Below are 19,083 nucleotides of genomic sequence, written 5' to 3'. Positions count from 1 at the left end.
GAAAAAAAAAAAAGCTTCAAGTACCTTCTCATATGCGGCTGTCCAGAAGGCGACCAAGGACTGCGGCCTCTTTGATTTACAGCTTGAACCATCAGCCTGCCTGTGCAACTTACTCTGCCCTGTGATGGTGATGGAGAGGAGGAACATTAAAAGACTTTTTAAAAAGCACATAATATTAATAAATGTTCAACCTGATCTCTTCCTTTTTTGCCCACCTGTTACAGAGTCTGTAACACAATCTCTTCTTTCATTAAGTCACTGAAAAACATTTGTCAAGATACCTTCTGATACTATAAAATATTATCAGCTGCCAATCTAACACAGAACAAGCTGGAATAATTGTGACTGACAGAGTCATGGTTAAAACGTTCCACCTGGAAGTTTGACAAATGTGTGGAAGATGTACAGCTGCCTGCCTCCCCCCAGACTGGGAGCAGTAAGGCCACACCCGCATCAGCTTTGGGGTGTGTTTCAGTGCTGCAAGCTCCACACTCAAGTCTGTTGTCATAAAAGTGACAAATATTTTTGTCCGAGTAATTCCAGGGTTGCAAATAGCTGTGCGTTAACAACCGGCCAAAGCCCATCGAAAGACAATTTCACTGGGGTCACAAGCAGCCTTCAAACAGCAATGACCTTGCTGTTACTGCTGGGCTGTTAGAAATGAAGTCTCTGTGTCCCACTTTTTTTCCCATGACCGAGTCAGTCCACAAGAACAATACTTGTGTTAAAATAACCCATTGTGCATGACCTGCAGCAATTTCTTAAGCAAAAGCTTTTTTGTGTGTTACAAGACCATTAGAACCACCTGGAACAAATACATTTCTATTTTAGGCACCACTGCATACTGATCTTTTTCTGGAAGGCGATTAATTCACATGTTTTGGGATAATTTCTGCGTACCTCAATATGTGAAGGCATCACAAACACACACAAAGGACAGTAAGGAATTTGGGTAGGGAAGAACAAGCAGGAAGCCAAAGATTTGGAAAAGTCATGGGATGAATGGGAAGGAAGTAATTCATGAGAAGATGGCTTAGAAAAGAAGGGAAATCCAGATCAAGGACTACGGATGCACAGCGCAAGGAAGCGGAGAGCATGGGAGAAAAGGAAAGGAGATGAAAATGAGGACTTGCCTCGAGCCCACGCAGCTCATGGAAAGAGATCGGTTAAGGACTGTAACCTGTAACTAAAGGCCTACAACAGGCAAGGGTTTGGGTTTTTCCTAAGGCCCGGGGTCAGTTTGCTCTCGATGCAGTTAGACGGCAAATTTTACTGTAAACCCCAGTGGTGCGTTGGAACCTTAATTCCAGAGCACTGCGCTTGGCGTCACAGGCAATGCTGCCTGCCGGGTTAACTCCCAGGGACGGTTTCCAGGGTGTGTCAACAAATCATTTCACATACATAAATCCTGTAATATTGGTCCAGATCGCGAGATGGCATAAACTGGCAAAGCTTTAGCGAACTGAATCCTTTGCTTTAATAAAATCAACTATTTCTTTCAACTAAGAACATGCCTTTTTGCTTTGTCGCTTGGTAGTTCCAATAGCAATGGCCAAAACACAGCAACAGCCTAGCAAGTATCTACACTCCATCAGAATCCTGATGTAGGCTCCCTTATATTTACGTATTTCGCTTTTCTTAAAGGTTGCCAAATTTGCCTAAGTTTGTGATAGCTTTGAGATGTGGACAACTTTCCATTAGAATTGCGAAGGCTATGCCAAAATTATTTCCACTCAGGATGACTTAAAAGAATTGGAATCCAGATATTTGAGTGTGAAAGGCTAGTACATTAACTCATAGCCCTTCTTTGCCTCCATTGTACTGTTAAACACATAGTAAAAGCAAGCAAATAGTAGAAGAGATAAGTATGTTTGCTTGGGAATTACGCTGTAAAGAAAAAATAGAATGGGCTTGGTGAAACAGGCAGATGTTTTGTTTAGGGGAGCCAGAGGAGGATGCGTCTGGTTCTTCTCCAAAGAGGGGGAAAAAGCACAGATGCAGAATTGTATCATTTAACAAAACTGCTTTTTCAGTCCCCAAACTGGGAATGACACAAAATCAGCTCATTTTAGTACATCGAAAAACCCACTAACAAAGTAGTGTCATCGATGACCAGAACCGATAGCCTAGGTCACTGTGGTGTCATTGAATGAGCGTGACCCAGAATAAGAAATGCTAAGAAGCAGGCCCTGAATATTCAGGGACAGCGTTCAGCACCCAAAACACGACAGTTTATTCACTGAGTTCTCTGAGACTCTGGATCACACAGTGACACTACAGAGGCAAACTGTACGTACACTAACACAACACTTACAGGCAGATGAACAAGATTCACTTCTTACCTTGAGCATGTATGTATGTATTTATCATTTTTAAACCTGCTGTGAATCTCCACAATTTAAATGGTACCAAGTGTTCTAACACAATGGTGATCTATGTGTAGAAGCTCCCAGCTTGAACAATTCCCTTGCCCTTATGCGATTTCATCATTCTTTCTTTATTTCTGTTATTTGTACATGTAGCAATAATAGCTAAACTACCTGGATTTAAGCACTGCAGTTTGTAGCATCTAGCCTAAAACTGCTATTTGTGCATTGTCTGTGCACGCAATCCCATCCGTTCACAAGCACACTGCAGGTCAGACAGCTAAAGAGCAAGGCAAAAATGGCAGCGTCATGCTAAGTAACCTAGCAACGTTCATAACAGAGCACAACACTCCTGTTCGGAATAAACTCTGTCTCAGTGATACGGTTTGTTATTTTACAGTGTGATTCTACTTGCAGGCCTGGTCTTGGCAAGATATTTGGTGCTGCAGAAGAAAATCATTCGTTACATCCCTAAAGTTGTGTTACTGCCTTGGTTTCTCACATGCAAATCAATTTGCTGTGCTGCAGGAACAGTGGATTGAAAAAGTTACTTCAGTGGGATGCATGAACTGTAAGTTTAGCTATGTCCAAGGCACTAGTGGGTTTTTGTTGGATACATCAGCTCCTGTATTGGGTCTGTGCAGAAGAAGTAATACTACAAAACCAGTAACGCTCCATGTTTCAGAAAACCATTGTTTAAGACTTGGAGATCAAGGCAGGAGACCTCCCCTCTACATAGTAAGCACCAGAATTCTTCACCTTACGGAACTGCGATCACTGCCTAATGTAAACATGTTGAGGTGTGACACGCTCCCACTCATTTCAAAAAGTTGGCCTCAGCCAGTGAGCAGTGTCAACAGAAGAAAAATTAAATCGCTGGATTGGGTTACTTCTGCTGGTAAATTGGATTTTTTCTCCCTTTATAGCATGTATGCAATCCATGCTCAGGATACTGAGATGTTATCAGCTGAAACAAATGGTGGAAGAGTGATTGAAAACAACACCCCTCCCCTCTGAAACCCCAAACCATAGGAAAAAAACTGCTGTTGAATTGCTAATCTCTTGGAGATACAAAGGTCCCACCCTACTGATGCAAGATGAAAACAGAAATCTAACTTACATACTTTATGGTGACCTCATCATTTAATTAAATCATGTATACGTAACATGAGATCGTTTTCTGAAGATTTATGCCCAGAAGCACGTTTCCTCTGGAGCCAAACCTTCATTTACCTGTGGGTTAGCAGCCATGATAGTGTAATTCCCATCATCATCCAGGGTGGAGGCTGCAGTATGCAGTGAACAAGTTCCATCAGGTTCTCTTTGAATTCGGTAGTGATCACTTCGTTTAGAAATTTGCTTCCCATCTTTAAACCAATAAATCTGCAGGAAGAAAAACAAGGCACGGCTGCTAAGAGGTGGGTGCTCATTGTCATCATTTCTCAATTAATAGTGCTAACGAATCTTAACTGCTGAAAACTGCTCCAGTAAGCATTAAAGGAAAACTGATTTGATCAACTAGTAGAAGTGCAGAACCACACGCCATGAACCACTTTCACTAAACGCCAAGCTACAGATTAGCAATTGTTCAAAGAGAAAGACAGCAGCGTGAACATTTACTGAAGAAATGTAGAGGTACGTAAGGGCTGTGCCCATCCCAAGCACAGAACGGCAGCCAAACATTACAAGAACTGAAAATAACGTTACAATGAAAAGATCTATTTCAGAGAAGACTACTAATTTTTAATTATTATTTCACTTAAATCTGAAGAAGTTGCAGAAAGAACTTAAGAATGCTATTGCTCTCTCTCCAGAAAAGAAAAACATAAACCAAGGTAATTATAGGAATAATTAATTCAGCGATGAATAAAATAGAAGTAATGATCTCACAGCTGAAACACCAGTTTTGTCTCGCATCCATTACACTGACTGGACCGGACCAAAAAGCCCGACGGGGAATCAGCCGCTTGGGCTGGCAGCGAGCAGTTCAGCCTGCCAACAGGCCAGCTCAGCGGAATTACACGATTGAAACCAACAGCGTCACCCCAGTGGGACAGACACCTCCAGAAATGGACAGCTTTACAAAGCGATAGGAAATACTTCAAAGCAAGTCGGCACATAGCTAGCCTTTAATAATTGTACGCCAACACCAGCACGGTTCCAAGCTGTACAGAACAGTTACATTATCTATCAGACAGGTCTTTTCCATTACTTTTGATACATAATTCTAGTCTCTGGCTGACCCAAGATCTACTTTCAGCCAGCCAAAAAAATGATGTATGCAGAATAATATTTTATAGTAATCCACAAATTACACAAAAAATATGGAAGTGGTTTTAATGCCTCAAACTTGAGGCAAAAAAAAACCCACCCCAAATATTTTGACCTAGCTTTGGGGTTGGGGTTTTTCTGCTATATTTTAAAAATAATATAAACCCCCAAACTGAAATCCACTGGAATCAAAAGAAAAGCCTGCTGTATGCATGAAAACACATGTGAAAAATTTTCTATCAGGAAGGCTGTAGTCAGCTCCCCAAGCCCACGTTTAAGTAGGACATTATTTACTTGTCATTTCTGAAGCGTGTATTATACCGTAACATCAGCGGTGTTCAGCTTTTCTTAAGTCGCTTGTGCAGACACCTAGACAATTTTTACAAGGTTAACTCGTACAAAGCACGACAACCATATTTGTCCTGGTCGCACGACTGCTGGGACTATTTCGGATGAGGAAAACATACACATTGTCCTCAGTCTAATTCTTAAAGCGGGAATTTAGGTCTTACAGTGAGGAAAGGGTGCCGGCTTTCCAGTAAAAATGAAGTGACAAAGCACAGTTCCTGACGGAGTTTCAAATGCCAGGTTCTTCACCTGTGCCAACATTTCAAAGCTCTAAATTCACTCACTTGGGGGGAAAAAGTTAAGGATATACTTTTAAATTTCACAGAAAGACAATGGAGAAAGTTTTGGAGGGAATGAGTGGAAATTTCCCTTAAAAATTAATTACCGTGTATGGTTTTTATATTAGCAAGCATTATGTGTAACTAGAAATGATTTCATTTCCTCAATAGCTGGTTATACTTGTTTCCCATTTTGTCTGTCAGCAACCTTGCAGAGACTCTGTGGTGCTAACAAAAGATTTAGTCATGTCTTCTCGTCTGCTGACCGAGCGCTTACTGGAGATGCAAAAGATATTTGATCACTTATACACACATGCTAATGGACGCCGGTAACACCATAGCTGCAAAAAATGAGTTTTAACTTGCATGCTTCACATGTGTCATAACGTTGCTTGGAAATCTACTGTGTTAAGTAGTAATTATTTAATAACAATGCACTTATCAGAAATATCAGGAGACATGCCAGGAATTATTACATGGAAATACATGCAAATATGAACTGAACCAGCTATCCAAACAAACATCATGCGTATGTTGTCCAATACTTCTTTCCACTAAGTTTATAAGCATTGGCATCACTGGGTTTTACTTATGAGCAGTAAATTCTTAATATTACCTTTATCTGAGATGATAGAGTTAATAAGGAAAACACTACCACTGCTGGAGACAATGGCCCTTGCAGTGAAGTATTTTTTTTCCCTAGGATACCTTTTAATAAATGTACCATTAAACTATGTAAGCACTGAACACTGCATCTGGACTGCTTTTATTTGCACCAGATTTTCAGAAACCAATGTGTAATTACTAGAAATACAATGGAATACACAGTACAAAAGGGTTTTTTTGATCCTGGGCAGCACAGGCATTTTTAATCACTAAGAATTACATTCAGCCATGTGAAGAGCAAACAGTATGAGCTTTATGCCACATCCATGTTTCAATTAACCTTTTGTATGGCACTGTCCTAATTCTGAAGAGAAAGATCCCTTTAAAAAGAGGTATTCCACAATCCCTCCTGTATAACCACAGGTTCTCATTTTAATGAGAAAATAGTTTTACATTACACTGAAGGTTATAATAAAAGTAGACTCAGATTTAAAAAGTCATATTTATGAAGACAGAATTTGCACATCAGTATTCAATTTACATGGCATGTTCAGGGGAAAAAATAATCAAGCCAATAACCCCGCTTAGAAAAATCCCTTGTAATGAATGCCAGATTTTAGAAACACCAGTCCTTCCCAAAGCCATTCCTTGGCAGAGCTGACAGAATACTTAGAAGGGAGGAGCTTCAAGTTAGTAAATTATTTCCAGCTTTTCATTTGCCAAAGCAAAGAATTTATACAGGGCAACACTTCCAGCCTCAACAAATGACAGCAGAAGGGCAGCCCTCAGCCATTGAGCATTTCCAAACTGCTATCTTGGCATGCTCCAGCAGATGAGGGGAAGATAGAGCCTTTGACATTTGCAAAGCTCAGCTAACAAGTAGCCATCCAACAGGACTGAAATTGGTTCCATCCCAAGCAACTTAACAAATCCCACAAAGCATCTGCAAGTGAATGGAATAAAGGGTCACACTCCCAGGTGCAAAAGCAAATCACTTCTTAATGTGCACGCAGAAAAAACGCTGCAGAAAAACAGAACATCGTCTCTGAATCAGTGCATTCACATCAGATACTCCTTTATAATGCTGTGCTTTAGGGGAAGTACTAACTATGTGGTTTCTTGACCGTGCAATCCCTAACGCCAAAACAAGGTGAGTGAGGGAAAGGAGACATCCTCTTTCATCTGTCTGAAATCAGATTAAGATGCCTGTGAAACTACACCTTAATTGAAAACTGTGAAAATTAGGGAATGGTGAAGCTGACTAAGGCTGACTCATAATAGGTCATCTAGCAACTTAGTCATAAGCCTTGGGCAAAAAGATTACCTCTCTGGCAGCGCACTGCACCTCGAACACCAACAAACCCATTTGTCTTCCACCCTCATTCAGCACAACAGACTCTGCTGTACGGTCATCTCAAAGTCACGCTGGACACCAAAGGTTTGGTTTCTAGTCAGACTGGGCTAATCTTCTCAGCGTGTGTCTTCAGTTTGAAGCAGGAGTGCTTTTGCGATATGAGTATACTGATCAGCCCCACTTACTCAGCAGTGGTTCACATCGTGTTGTGGTCTTTGAGCACAGAATTGGATTCCTTTCAGATGAAACAAAGCCAGAAAATGTGCTCCAAGAACACATCTAATGTGCTGCATCTGCTTCAGTCTGTGGGACAAGATTAGAGCTAGCCTGAAGTAAAACCTCCTGAAATGCACGCAGGGATGGCTATTTCATTCTGGTCTGTACTACTAATTAATGTAGACGTAGCCCTAGTTCTCTGTTGTTCCTTCTCTGCTACCTGACAAAGTCCAGTTTTCTTTTTACAGTTTGTGCAGTAGCATACACCTATATCATTGGACACGTAAAGTCATTTGCATTTATCTCTGTTCAAAATCCTAAATACTTGTAAAACTTACACTAGATGAGAGATTTGGATGTGGCTGCTTCTGTGAAGATCTTATCTAAGAGATAAGGCATCTTTGATCTTGTCTAAGAAGAAAAGAACCCCTATCCACAAGAGGTCACTGTAAGAGCTGCAGGGACCTCACAGGGAAGATACTGACTTTGGCAAGGAAGCTGAAGAAGCTACTGCTGTGTGCCTGCTGCATAATGAGTCTGTTGATTGCCAAGCAATTTTTGAAATGGTTAAAACACAACCTACCAAAGGAAGGCATTCTTCCAGACTACTGACATCACGCAACTGGTACTTTTACACTTGCTACAAGGAAATGCCTCCCAAGCCCAACCCTCCCTCAGAAGCTCATCATTAAAACTTCACCATCGTGTCTCATCTTGCTGTTGGGATATATGGGAGCTTATGGTATTTTATTATGGCTTCCTCTAACTTTCAATAAAACTTAGTCTTGTTAGGGTGTGTAGATATAAACTCTGCAACACCGAAGAACACAGAGATACGACACCAGCTCCTAAAACAGAAGCAACATTTTTGCATTAGCATGTTGCTGTGCCTGAGCTAATTAACCACGTTAACCTGATAAGGCAGCTTTTGGGACTACCATGCCAGCTCACACGGGGTTTTCTAGCATTGTGCTGCATTCTGTGGTACAGATGTACCCTGAAGGTAACTCTGAAAGTGACGGAAGTATTACTTCTAGGTAAAATAACTAAGATGAAGTCTCAGGAGGGAGTAACTAAGAGCTGAAGCCTCATTGTTGACTAGTATGAATCTAAATAATTCCAGAAATGTCAAAAGAGATTTGACACTTTATACCAGCTAAGAATCTTTCTTGTCAAGAGACAACATCTGCTGTTCCTGTAAGATACAGCCCATACAGTCCAGAGGCTGACTGTAAGGTGCCAATACAGAACACTTCAGAGCATTTCTAGAAACATTTACCCTCTTTTCTTACCTTTGGCTTTGGGTTTCCTGCTACTTTGCATGTAAATGTGACTGGCATTCCCTCAAAGATTTTGTAATGCTTCAGCTTTATCTCAAAATATGGTGACATACTGTTATCAACAGGTTCATCTCCATGTTGCACCTCATCATCTGATTCTTCCACAGGAGATCTCTCGAGCCTGTATTCAATTTCACTGATCAATCTTTGCTCAAAGCTGGAGACTTTATACTCCTGTCAAACAAGAAAGGTACATATTAGTGTTCAGCTTCAACACATTGCTCAGCAAGATGTGTTCCTAATTCTTTTTTTTTCTACTGATCTTTGACAATACATTAAGGTTTTACATATAAAAGGAAACTGTATCTTGTTGAAGAAAAACACTATAATCCGTGTCTTCAATAACTTCCCTATGAAACAACGAAGACATCTGGTATGAGGCAAAAATTGTATTTCATGTTATCTTAAGGTCTAATTTATAAGGAGAAGGAAAGTCATTGGTTGCTTTCTTTCCATTTTTAAGAAAAGCCTGTAACAATAAAAGTATTCTGAAGCAGTTCATAAAGACAAAAGAAACACACTAATATTTCCTTAAGGGTACAGGCAGATTTAGGGTTGGTTTTGTCTCCAGATGGTCAGAAGACCATATGGTTCACATCTGCTATTTGCATAGCACTATTACCAGAGGCTGCACCAGAAGGCTAAAATGATGTTGTTTACAGTTGCCTTTAAAAATGAAGGGAGGGGAAAGAGAAAATGGCAACACTGACAGTCCATGATAGTTGCCTCCCTTTACTCCTGTTGCCATGGTCTCCTTTGTCTGGCCAGAAGTATCACTTCTTCCTTAAAAACAAAATTTATCATAAGAGTATTCAAGGTGTAGAAAGAAGAGTGGAAAGTTTCATCCAGTGTAAAACACTACTGCTTGTTTAAATTTGTTATTCACATACTAGGAAACTTTACTGTGACATACACATTTGCTTACTTTCTTGAACTGTTCACTCTACTTTGCAGTACAGAAGTCCTGCTTTGAATCTTAGTGATAACAAAGATAATGCCAGAATGTAAGAAAGCTCAGAAGCAGAAGAAAAAAAAAAAAAAAAATCTTTATTAGCCAACACTCTTCTCAGCCAGTAGAAATTCAGGCACTCTTTCAAATGACCTTTGGCCATTGTCTCTGACCCTTATTTTATTTAAGATACAACACATCTCATACGAAGCCTCCTTTCACATACCCATCCTCTATCGTTACCTCTGGTCTGGGAATGACATTTAGTCTTTCTACTGACTGGTTCTAGAACTAATCATATACCTCAATAATGGTAAAAGAGAGAAATACCTTTATAAACTGCAGATATTTTTTTAATTTCTTTGTTCCCTGAATTTTTTTTTAATAAAAGTAAACCATAAAGTACACGTGGTATATATAAAGAACAGCTGATTTGGATGCAAGGCACTTAGCAGCAGCGTGTGTTAACGTTATGGCAGAAAGATTCTGGAGCATGCCATTACTGTGGTTAAGCTGCCGGCACTCAATTAGGCTTATAGAACAACTTTAACACCCTCAAGGGAGTGCTGCCCAAATCTCCCCAGTTATTAATGCTAGGTGACCTCATGTTATTAACCAAGAACAGTAGAAGGGAAAGGGCAAAGATGTCAGAGAAAAAAAAAAAATCAGTGGACAACAAAGCAAGACAGAAAAGGGTGAAAACGTTAACCTTTTGAATATCCACAGGACTCACTACAGAAGCACCAGCAGAGCGAGCTTCCTGCAAGGGTAGAAAAAAAGATCAAGAGACAGAAAGAAGACCAAGAGGCATACATGACAGTTTCTCAGAGTTTTTATCAGGAGACTGTACCTTATGTGGTAACATAAGCAAATGAATGCCACACATGTCCGAATAGCAACTCTGGCATCTGAACAATGAGAACGTGTACCTGGTCTTTCAAGCAGACTTTCTGTTGTGTTTTTGGTCTGCATCCAAAAAGTGTGGATTACACAAATAAAGAGAAGATGGTTTCAAGATAGTAGATGTATTTTTGCCTTGAGAGACTTAAAGGTCAGGACAGAATAGGATAAACGGAAGAGTTTAAAGCAGACAGCAGACATTTGAGAACTCTCAGCCTTACGGAAAAACTGAGCAATAGGCATGTGATCCTCCAGTTTACTTCACTGATATATAACATATGACTTCTGTAATCAAAACTGCCCTATCTTGTGTATATTTACTGTCTTATGTAGGACTTTTTTTTTAAAGTCTTTTAAAATCACAGCCTGTAAAAAAGAAAAATTGAAAGGAATTTTTTATTTTCCTATGAAACTGTAGAGTTATGTGGCACCTGTATAGCAGGCTCTTCTTCTGGTTCCTGTATATTGAAGACAGTTGCAGCACTGTCTGCTCCCAGCAAGCGACGAGCCATTTTTTCTTCGTACGTTAATCTCTGGACAAAAAAATGAAAAGGGGATGAAGGGGAGGGAAAAGAAGTTGTTCTTATTTCTCATTAAGAACTACAAGGCAGTTAGACAGTAAGCTATGCTTTAAATCATGTTAATAAAAGAGAGTAGCAACATGTTCCTAACAGAAATTTTCTACCACGGTTTGTAATGCATTTTTTTGGCATTACAAGTGGCTCTTCTGGCTTAAGCAACCCTTGCCCTGACTCTGTCATTTGTTTCCATCCTCTTGCCAGGAACTTGGGCAGGAATAAGCAATAAGAACTGCTTAAATCAGCATGGCCATCAAAAAAGTGCATGTCAAACCATCCCAGATCTTACTCCTAGACGTTCTGCTCGACTTTTACATTAGAACCACACAGCAGAAAACTCTGCCAAAAATGCTAAGGAGATACTACTCTACTTGATTATTTTGTCAAAAATATGACAGCTTTATAGAAAAATATATTCTTTGAGCTTTTTTATTTCTACTGCTTCTTACTCTTTGGAAATTAAGGAGACAGCTTATAAAAGACAATTTACATCAGAAGGTAAAGCAAGTTAGAAGAAAACCTTAAGTGTACGATTCAGTTATTTCATTACAATTTTTCCTTCTATTTTCAATAAGACATTTCAGGCACTTAAGACACTTTCTTAGAAATCAGTATAGTAAAAAAATGCCAGTGAATGAAAAGCAAACTTATTACATGGTGAAATGCCTCATTTAAACAGAAAAATGAAAGAAGAATGGAAATTGTAAAACATCTACTTAATGCTTTCATTTTTAAAAAAGCTCATTTAAATTAATTTTTAAAAGATGTCATATTGTAGCTAAACCAGCAGTCTAAACTCATGAAAACTAGGTACCAATGCTGGCTTGGTTACAAATGTCTAAGAAAATAATGAACTTTTCATCACTTTAATTTCTTCTGTGATCACTCCAAGTGCCCACAGCCATGATCACACAGACAGAATCACCCAAGACAGGAATCTGCAAGGCAAAAGCCTCAAGGCAAGCACAAAACCAGAGTTTACTTGGTTCAGGCTCCCACATCATCTGATCACAGTTGGTTTGGTTTTTGTTGGTTTGGTTTTTTTTTTCCTCCTCAGGCCATGTGGGCTTTCTCAAGACATTCCATTCATGTGTCCAGGCCAAACATCTCCCTCACTTTCCAAAATAGGCATTGACAGTCATGCTCAGCCCACCTCCTTTGAAAAAACAGGAACTTATACAGTGTGAGAGTGATTCTGCTTAACTGCTACAGAAAACTGCCAAATCCTATGCAGTCAATTAACTACAGAAGCGCTAGTCCCTTGGAACATTTTCCCTACTTCACTACATTAACCTTATGAAGAACCAGAATCCGGCAGCTGTGGACTAGTCAGTCTGACTCAATCGGCTGTCTTGAACTACACCACCATAGTCCACATCTCAGACATGGTAGCAAGCTGAGCAAACTTCTAAGCATGGCCCTGAGAAACCTAAAGCACGCTACTTTTCAGTGACACAAAGGTATTCCAAGGCATTCAGATGCTTTTGAAAACATATCAATCACAAAACAGGGGTGACGGTCTACATTTTTAAAATTACTTTCCTCTTAAAAGAGATTCCTGTTTCAAAGACATTTAAATCAATGCCTTAATAATTGTAATTAAGTCTTAGAAGAGTTGCGTCTCATCAACTCTGAGCAGGAAGAATTTGGTATTTTATCTTCTATGCATATCTTAAAATGCACAAAAATTAATGGAGAACCTTGCAGCTGTGCATTTCAATTGTTTGATAGGCCCATTTTACCTCATTTCTTGACTCCTTCAAGCAGGCTGTTAACTCCTGATAAAGTTTGTAAGTTAGTACTATACCTTATTTTTTATTCTATTGGTCAAAGAAGTCCCACGACCACAGAATCTAATGATGCCTGATTCCTAATGGGTTGTTTCTCACAATGAACTGCCTTGTGCCCCTCTGATGTCCTCTTTCCTCTCATTGTCCAACAGCTGGGCAAAAGGTAGAATGAGCCTGGACTGATCAAAAGCTATGCATATGCTTATTGGCCAGCGCCTCAGTGATGAACAGTTAAAAACAAATGGCCTCTGAGGCCGAAAAAGCCCTTGAGGTACAGACTGTGCAGGCTTTTTATGCAAATTCATCATCTTGGAGATCTCCGTTGGTTTGTTAAGCCCAAGTAAAGTTGCTGAACAGAAGGAATGATAGACAAAAATGTACGCTATCATTCCTTATGGAAATGCAGCTTTGGAAATGCAATTAAGAATAATAAATACATAAAATACAAAAATAATTTACAACAATTATTTTATATGCAGCATATCTGAGAAACTACCCATGATCCTCACTCCCATTCCCCAGAGTATTTTATGTTTTTATACCGGTTGCCCATTGTTCAAAAGGTCTTCCTTGAAGCGAAGTTTTCTTTCCAGATCTTGAATTACAGCATCTTTTGACCCTTGAATCTCTTCATCTGATGCTATCCTAGCAGTTCTGCCTGTTTTCTTGGGAAATCCCCTGCAAAACAGTACAGGAAAATTCATGAGCTTTCCTGAAATCATTGGTATTTAGGAATTTATCTGGAATCACTGCTATTAGTGAAGAAAACAACATTGTGTCTTTGAACTTAGAGGTCTGGCATCTTACTATGGTGGCTCTTCTAACTCAGATTGCTGATTAAATGGTTAGTTTAAGGACAAAGTTAAAACTATGCTTTATTTGTACATCAGTTAAAATAGGGCTCAGGATTGAGTGGTGGCTGTAAACACCACACACTCAAAGAGGAAACTGACGGGCAATGGCAATAAAGCAAAGTGAGAGGAAACATGAAAGAGAAAGCGTGACTAGATAAGAGAGGATGGAAGATAAACCAGGTTCCTATGAAGTACCAGATGGATAAAGATCAGAAAAATGTAGGACAAGGCAGTTAATAATTCATTTTCTATAATATTTATTAACTAATTCCTTGTTAGAGCTCTGCAATACACAATGCATAACTTCGTGTTTATTCTTCATATCTCTGTGAACACATACCCAGAAGGCAACATGCAAATGTTGTTTCTGAAAGAAGAGCCATTTACAGAGTCTAGGTTACACTGGCAAAAAAATCATCCCTGTAAAGCAGTTTTCAGCAGCAGGGTTTCACAGTGGAATAGCATCCGTTTAGCAGTTTGCATTTACAGCTATTCCTCATACCAGTCTACAAGTTACAGTTGCACTTCCAGGATGTCTCACTCCCATTTTCTGGGATAGCACAGGAATTTTTTTTTTCCAGTCTGGCTAATATTTAACACTTTTCAGTAATGTTACGATGGCTCTATTGCTGGAAATGCCCAACAATGGTGGTTTCTACTGGAGATCAGCTGTTCTTACAGAGTTGTGTAGAAATCAACATTGCTATCAGTATTTGAAACTTGCAGCACACCCCATTTCTCCTGTGAAGTCAGATGTTATCGTTTAAAACACCAGTACTGATTCAATATTAGTTTTGGGGGGGGGGTTAACTCCATGGACTAAATAGGGCTCAGCCCACTACATGGGACTTATGCAAAATAGGGAACTGAAACAGGTAAACATCTGTGTCACAGATGACACAGGTAGAAAAAAAATCAGAGCAGCATGTAAGGAGTAAACTTGTTTCCAATACACAACTTAATAATTTAATTACCAGCACCAAAATGTTAAAGAAGAATCACACAGAGGTAACAAATCTTGTTGGATATTGTTTGGTACTATGTTTCTATAGCATGGTTGCAGAAAATCCATTCTTCAGCAAGTGTTTTCAATGGTAATTTTTAGCATTACTTAAAATGAAACAATACACATATGCTGTCAAAAGCCAAAAAGGAATTAAGTGAATAGATGGAGAAGACAATAATTGGAAACATTTCTGTCTAAATTCCTAAAACATTTCATATTCTGTTATTGAAAGTAAATTTAAAATGGGAAAATGGTGAAGTTCTTGTAAAAAGAACTGCATTTTCACATTAAATCACAGCAGAAGAGGAGCAGACATTTCCCTAATGTCGCAAAGAGCCAGAGAACAACATCCCTCACCCTAGAAATATTCAGCCGTTAGCTGGAGATCTTCTCAGTCACCAAGCAGTGTAATTCCCTCAGCATTTGGCTGGGGCTGTTCTCAGTCACAAGTAACAAAGTCTCCACTCTGTTTTGGGGAAGAAGTCAGGAAAACCATCCCACCTACAGGGAGGCAAGAGAATGCTAAGAGGAAGGGGTAAGGTCTCTTGAAGAAAGAGATGTTTCAGTAAGTCAAGAAATTTGGGGACAGTAAGTATAAAGGAAGATGTGGAAGGAAAATGGACAGGAGAAGGGGGGGAAAAGGGATCAGAAGGTAATGTCCCTCAGGAAGGCTGGACCAACTGCTGGAAGGCTAGCAGCAGGTGGCATCCATCTGTCTCCTCACAGTCTTTCCCATCATCTTCCAGCCTCTTATCCCACTCAGCCCAGCACTGCCACAGAACTGAGTTTTGTCGCTTTTTGCATAAGGACACCCCCCCCAAAAAAAACCCACCCCAGTTAATTTCAAGGCAGCAAATTTCAAATTTGGCTTCACCTTGAAGAAGCACTGTGCCAGCTCCTAACGGAGACAAGCATCCTACCTTGAAAATTCCAAGTAACACATTAAGAAATAGAGTTTATATTTCACGTTCTTACAAACTTCATATTTGAATGATAAAAAGAGCCTCAGCAGAAAAAGGCTCTGCTTATGCTTGGCACTCAATAGGCTGTAAAGGTAAAATGTAGTTTACCCAAGAAAGTCACACCACTGCATGAAAAGAGGGGGATGGGTTAAGCGCTCCGGAGTGGATTTCAAATAACTAGTGAAAGCATTTTCTGAAGCATTATCATTATCTCTGAAAACAAAAACTGCTAAGCAAACACACCCATTTTTAAAAAGAGAAGGAGTACCAAGAGAATTACAGGTCAGTAAGTTCAACGTCCATACTAAACATAAGAAAACAATATTACAGTCCATTTCAAAACAATGTAGGATAATAAAGAAATGAAAATTGAATCATATCAAACCTCACATTTCTCTCTCGGTCAGGCTGAAGGGCATGCAGATATGCAAAAACAAGTAGCTTTGATACACTTAGTTTATGGCTTCTGAGTAAGCCTTCAGGAGCTGCAGTAAGTTCCCGAGTAAATCAGGGAAACAGAGTCTGGCTGAAATTTCTATTACATGGCTGCATAACTGTCTGAAAAAGCTTTTCAGACAGTAGCAATATTTTTTTTTCCTGTTAAACTGGAAGAATATAGACCAATGAGGTTTTTCCAAGGTCTATATATACTAAGTTCAGTACTAAGTATTCCAACCTTAACAACTGGAATAACGAAATAAAAACACACATTTCTCAAATTGGCTGATGACTCTGAACTTGCAGAGGTTGCAACTCGTTTGCAGGTAAAAACTGTAATTTACAATAATCTTCATAATTAGTCTAGAGGTGGTCTAATGATGAAACTCAGGAAAAATGTTCAAAGCACAAGAGCAATACAAATGGAAAATTAGCACTAACATTCAGCATCTCTCAAGAATCAGTGAGATTAAAACTTGGATAACACCATTATTTCAAAAGGAAAAGCAATGTAATTCTGGGACACACTAGCATAAGACATGAAACTTCATTGTTTTCCTTTATTCCTTGCTGTTGGACACTGAATCCAGTTTTACCACTGCACTTCAAGAAAAATACAGCAAATTGGAAAGTTTTAGAACAAGAAAACTGTCAGATGGTTTTAAAAGCATAGCTTTTGTGACTAACTATGTCACTCACACACACAAATATTTATTTAGTAAGGAAATGTGGAGAATGAAGATAAAGATGTGAATCAAATATAAAACATCATAAAATAGCTGGCATTCAATCATTCTCTGTGTCCATTGAGGATGGTAAGTAGACAATAACTTGAAGAACAACAGGCTTAGCTTAGACAAAACCAATACAGAACTCTCCTTTCTCCACCCTCCAACACTGACAGTTAAACACTGGAACAAGTCATGTAGGGAAACTAAGGAATTTTATTTAAGAACAAGGTATGCAAGTATTTCAGCAATGGCCTGGGGATCCCTGGTAGCTTTTAACAGGAGTAGCACACTCCCAAACAACCTTCCAGATCTCTGGTTATGTGCCAGAACATCCTGAGCTCTGCACGGTGGGTGTGGAAGTGTCATCCAAGACCTGGTCAAGGCAACTTGTCTGAAAAATAGATTCTCTTCTCTTTACTTGCATGTCCAAATAAGTATTTAAGCAAGGAAGGAGTTGGTTTAAAAATAAAACTATAAAAATGAATATCAGTCATAAAGTCTTCAAATGCCTTTAGAAAACCTCTCTCTTTCTCTTTCTGGACTACTTTAAATTGGGACAGAAAAAGAAGAGGCACATGAGGAAGTGTAATTCTTCCTGCAGATGCTCTGTTTCCACCCTCTCTTTAGAATATCTTTCCTTCTCTACATACATATACTTTAAAATATGCACATAAATATATATATATCTCCATACATACTGCCCACCAAGTTAGCTCTTAAGACATACATTCTTGAGATGAATTTCAAAATGCCAATAAGGCAACAGCAACAAATAGAAGGTCCTTGGTAAATCTACCCTCCGAAGCACAGATCCATTTAACATGTAAACCATCTTTCAAGCTAAGACAGCCTGGCAGCAAACTTTCTTCAGCTGCTTTTGCAAATATTTTTCCCCATCCTTACATGCCCTTATCTGGATGCATTAAGTTCCTAAGATTTGTGTCCTCCTTAGTGACTCAGCAGCTTTATTTTCATCTTTTATCAGGGATAATATCAAACAAAACATTCTGCAGAGTCATTTATTTATTTTTATGTTCATTCTTTGCCTGATACAATTTTCAGAGTATACTGTGAGTATTAAGGTAGCAGGAGATAGCTGGAGAAGGCATATTTCAAGATATTGACACCATTAGTCTTGAGCACACAACCACCACCCCAAACATGCAAAGAAACTATCAGCCTTTGAGAATCAAGCTGCAATTCACACAGATTTTTAGCACTTCTGAAACATGACTGAAGTCACTGAGGGCCTCAATACAGACGTAGATAAAATCACACAAGTCTGAATTCTTTTGGTCAGAAAGGGCACAGCAAAATTGCCCAAACTCAGTCATCTTAATTCACACAGAGATTTTTGACAGCAAAGATTTTTGCAACCTCGGCTTGGCTCTCCTTGGTTTTGAATATTTGCCCTAACATTTGTTTAGAAAGAAGGCCAAACCAGCAGTACTTTTCATGTTTTAATTACACAGAGCGCATGCTAGATGCAATTCTCTCTTTTCCTATGTACCTTTCACAGTGTAAACAAGGGCAACAGGCTGGCTGCTGTTATCCTTCCAAGAAGAAATTCCTGTTTGCAGCCAATATGGCTCAGTTTCACAGAAATCCAAATCAATTCTCTGGTACTGAGGTAATGAACAGTAACTTGATTTTTCCTTTAAAACTAAAACCTTCCAAAAACACAGCTAATTCCTGCCCACTTAACACATTTTTCACTTACTGTAAGAACAAAGTTACTACAAGCACTGTAACAGGTCACAAACTTTGAAGCTGCAGCAGTATATTAAGATCATTTCAGTCTGATCTTGTCATACACACTATGGAGACCAGGAGTCAGCTCTGTTCAGTAATGTGACGTTACATGCATCTGAATTAAGGGAACGCCTGAGGCACAGACCTGACTAAGAATGACTTGCACTAAATGAAACAAAGGTAACAAAAGTTCAATTATCTCTGCCACCTAAGAAAAGGTTACGAAACTGCAGTTGAAAAAAGAAATCATGCCTCAGCATTGAATAATATATATTTCTGAGCAAGTTTGACCCTTCTTAATTATTAGATAACACAGAGAGCAACTCACAAACTGCATGCCTACC

General features: G+C 39.2%; 1 protein-coding gene across 8 annotated transcripts in view; it reads right to left on the bottom strand.

Moving 5' to 3' along the window:
* PALLD (palladin, cytoskeletal associated protein) overlaps nt 1–19,083 on the bottom strand; it is a 207,728-nt gene that overhangs the window by 9,714 nt on the left and 178,931 nt on the right. For 7 of the 8 annotated variants that reach the window (XM_075751839.1, XM_075751840.1, XM_075751842.1 and 4 more), the window contains 5 exons: nt 13,539–13,674; nt 11,060–11,161; nt 8,732–8,953; nt 3,600–3,749; nt 25–119 (listed from right to left, as the gene is read on the bottom strand). In XM_075751839.1, the coding sequence (XP_075607954.1) occupies nt 25–119; nt 3,600–3,749; nt 8,732–8,953; nt 11,060–11,161; nt 13,539–13,674 (705 nt within the window). Of the gene's footprint in view, nt 1–24; nt 120–3,599; nt 3,750–8,731; nt 8,954–10,437; nt 10,489–11,059; nt 11,162–13,538; nt 13,675–19,083 lie in introns of all 8 variants that reach the window. The other variant, XM_075751846.1, reaches the window with a different exon arrangement.

The sequence above is a fragment of the Balearica regulorum genome, chromosome 4 (assembly GCF_011004875.1).
Source record: "Balearica regulorum gibbericeps isolate bBalReg1 chromosome 4, bBalReg1.pri, whole genome shotgun sequence".
Taxonomy (NCBI): domain Eukaryota; kingdom Metazoa; phylum Chordata; class Aves; order Gruiformes; family Gruidae; genus Balearica; species Balearica regulorum.
This window is presented reverse-complemented; position numbering and strand designations above follow the sequence as displayed.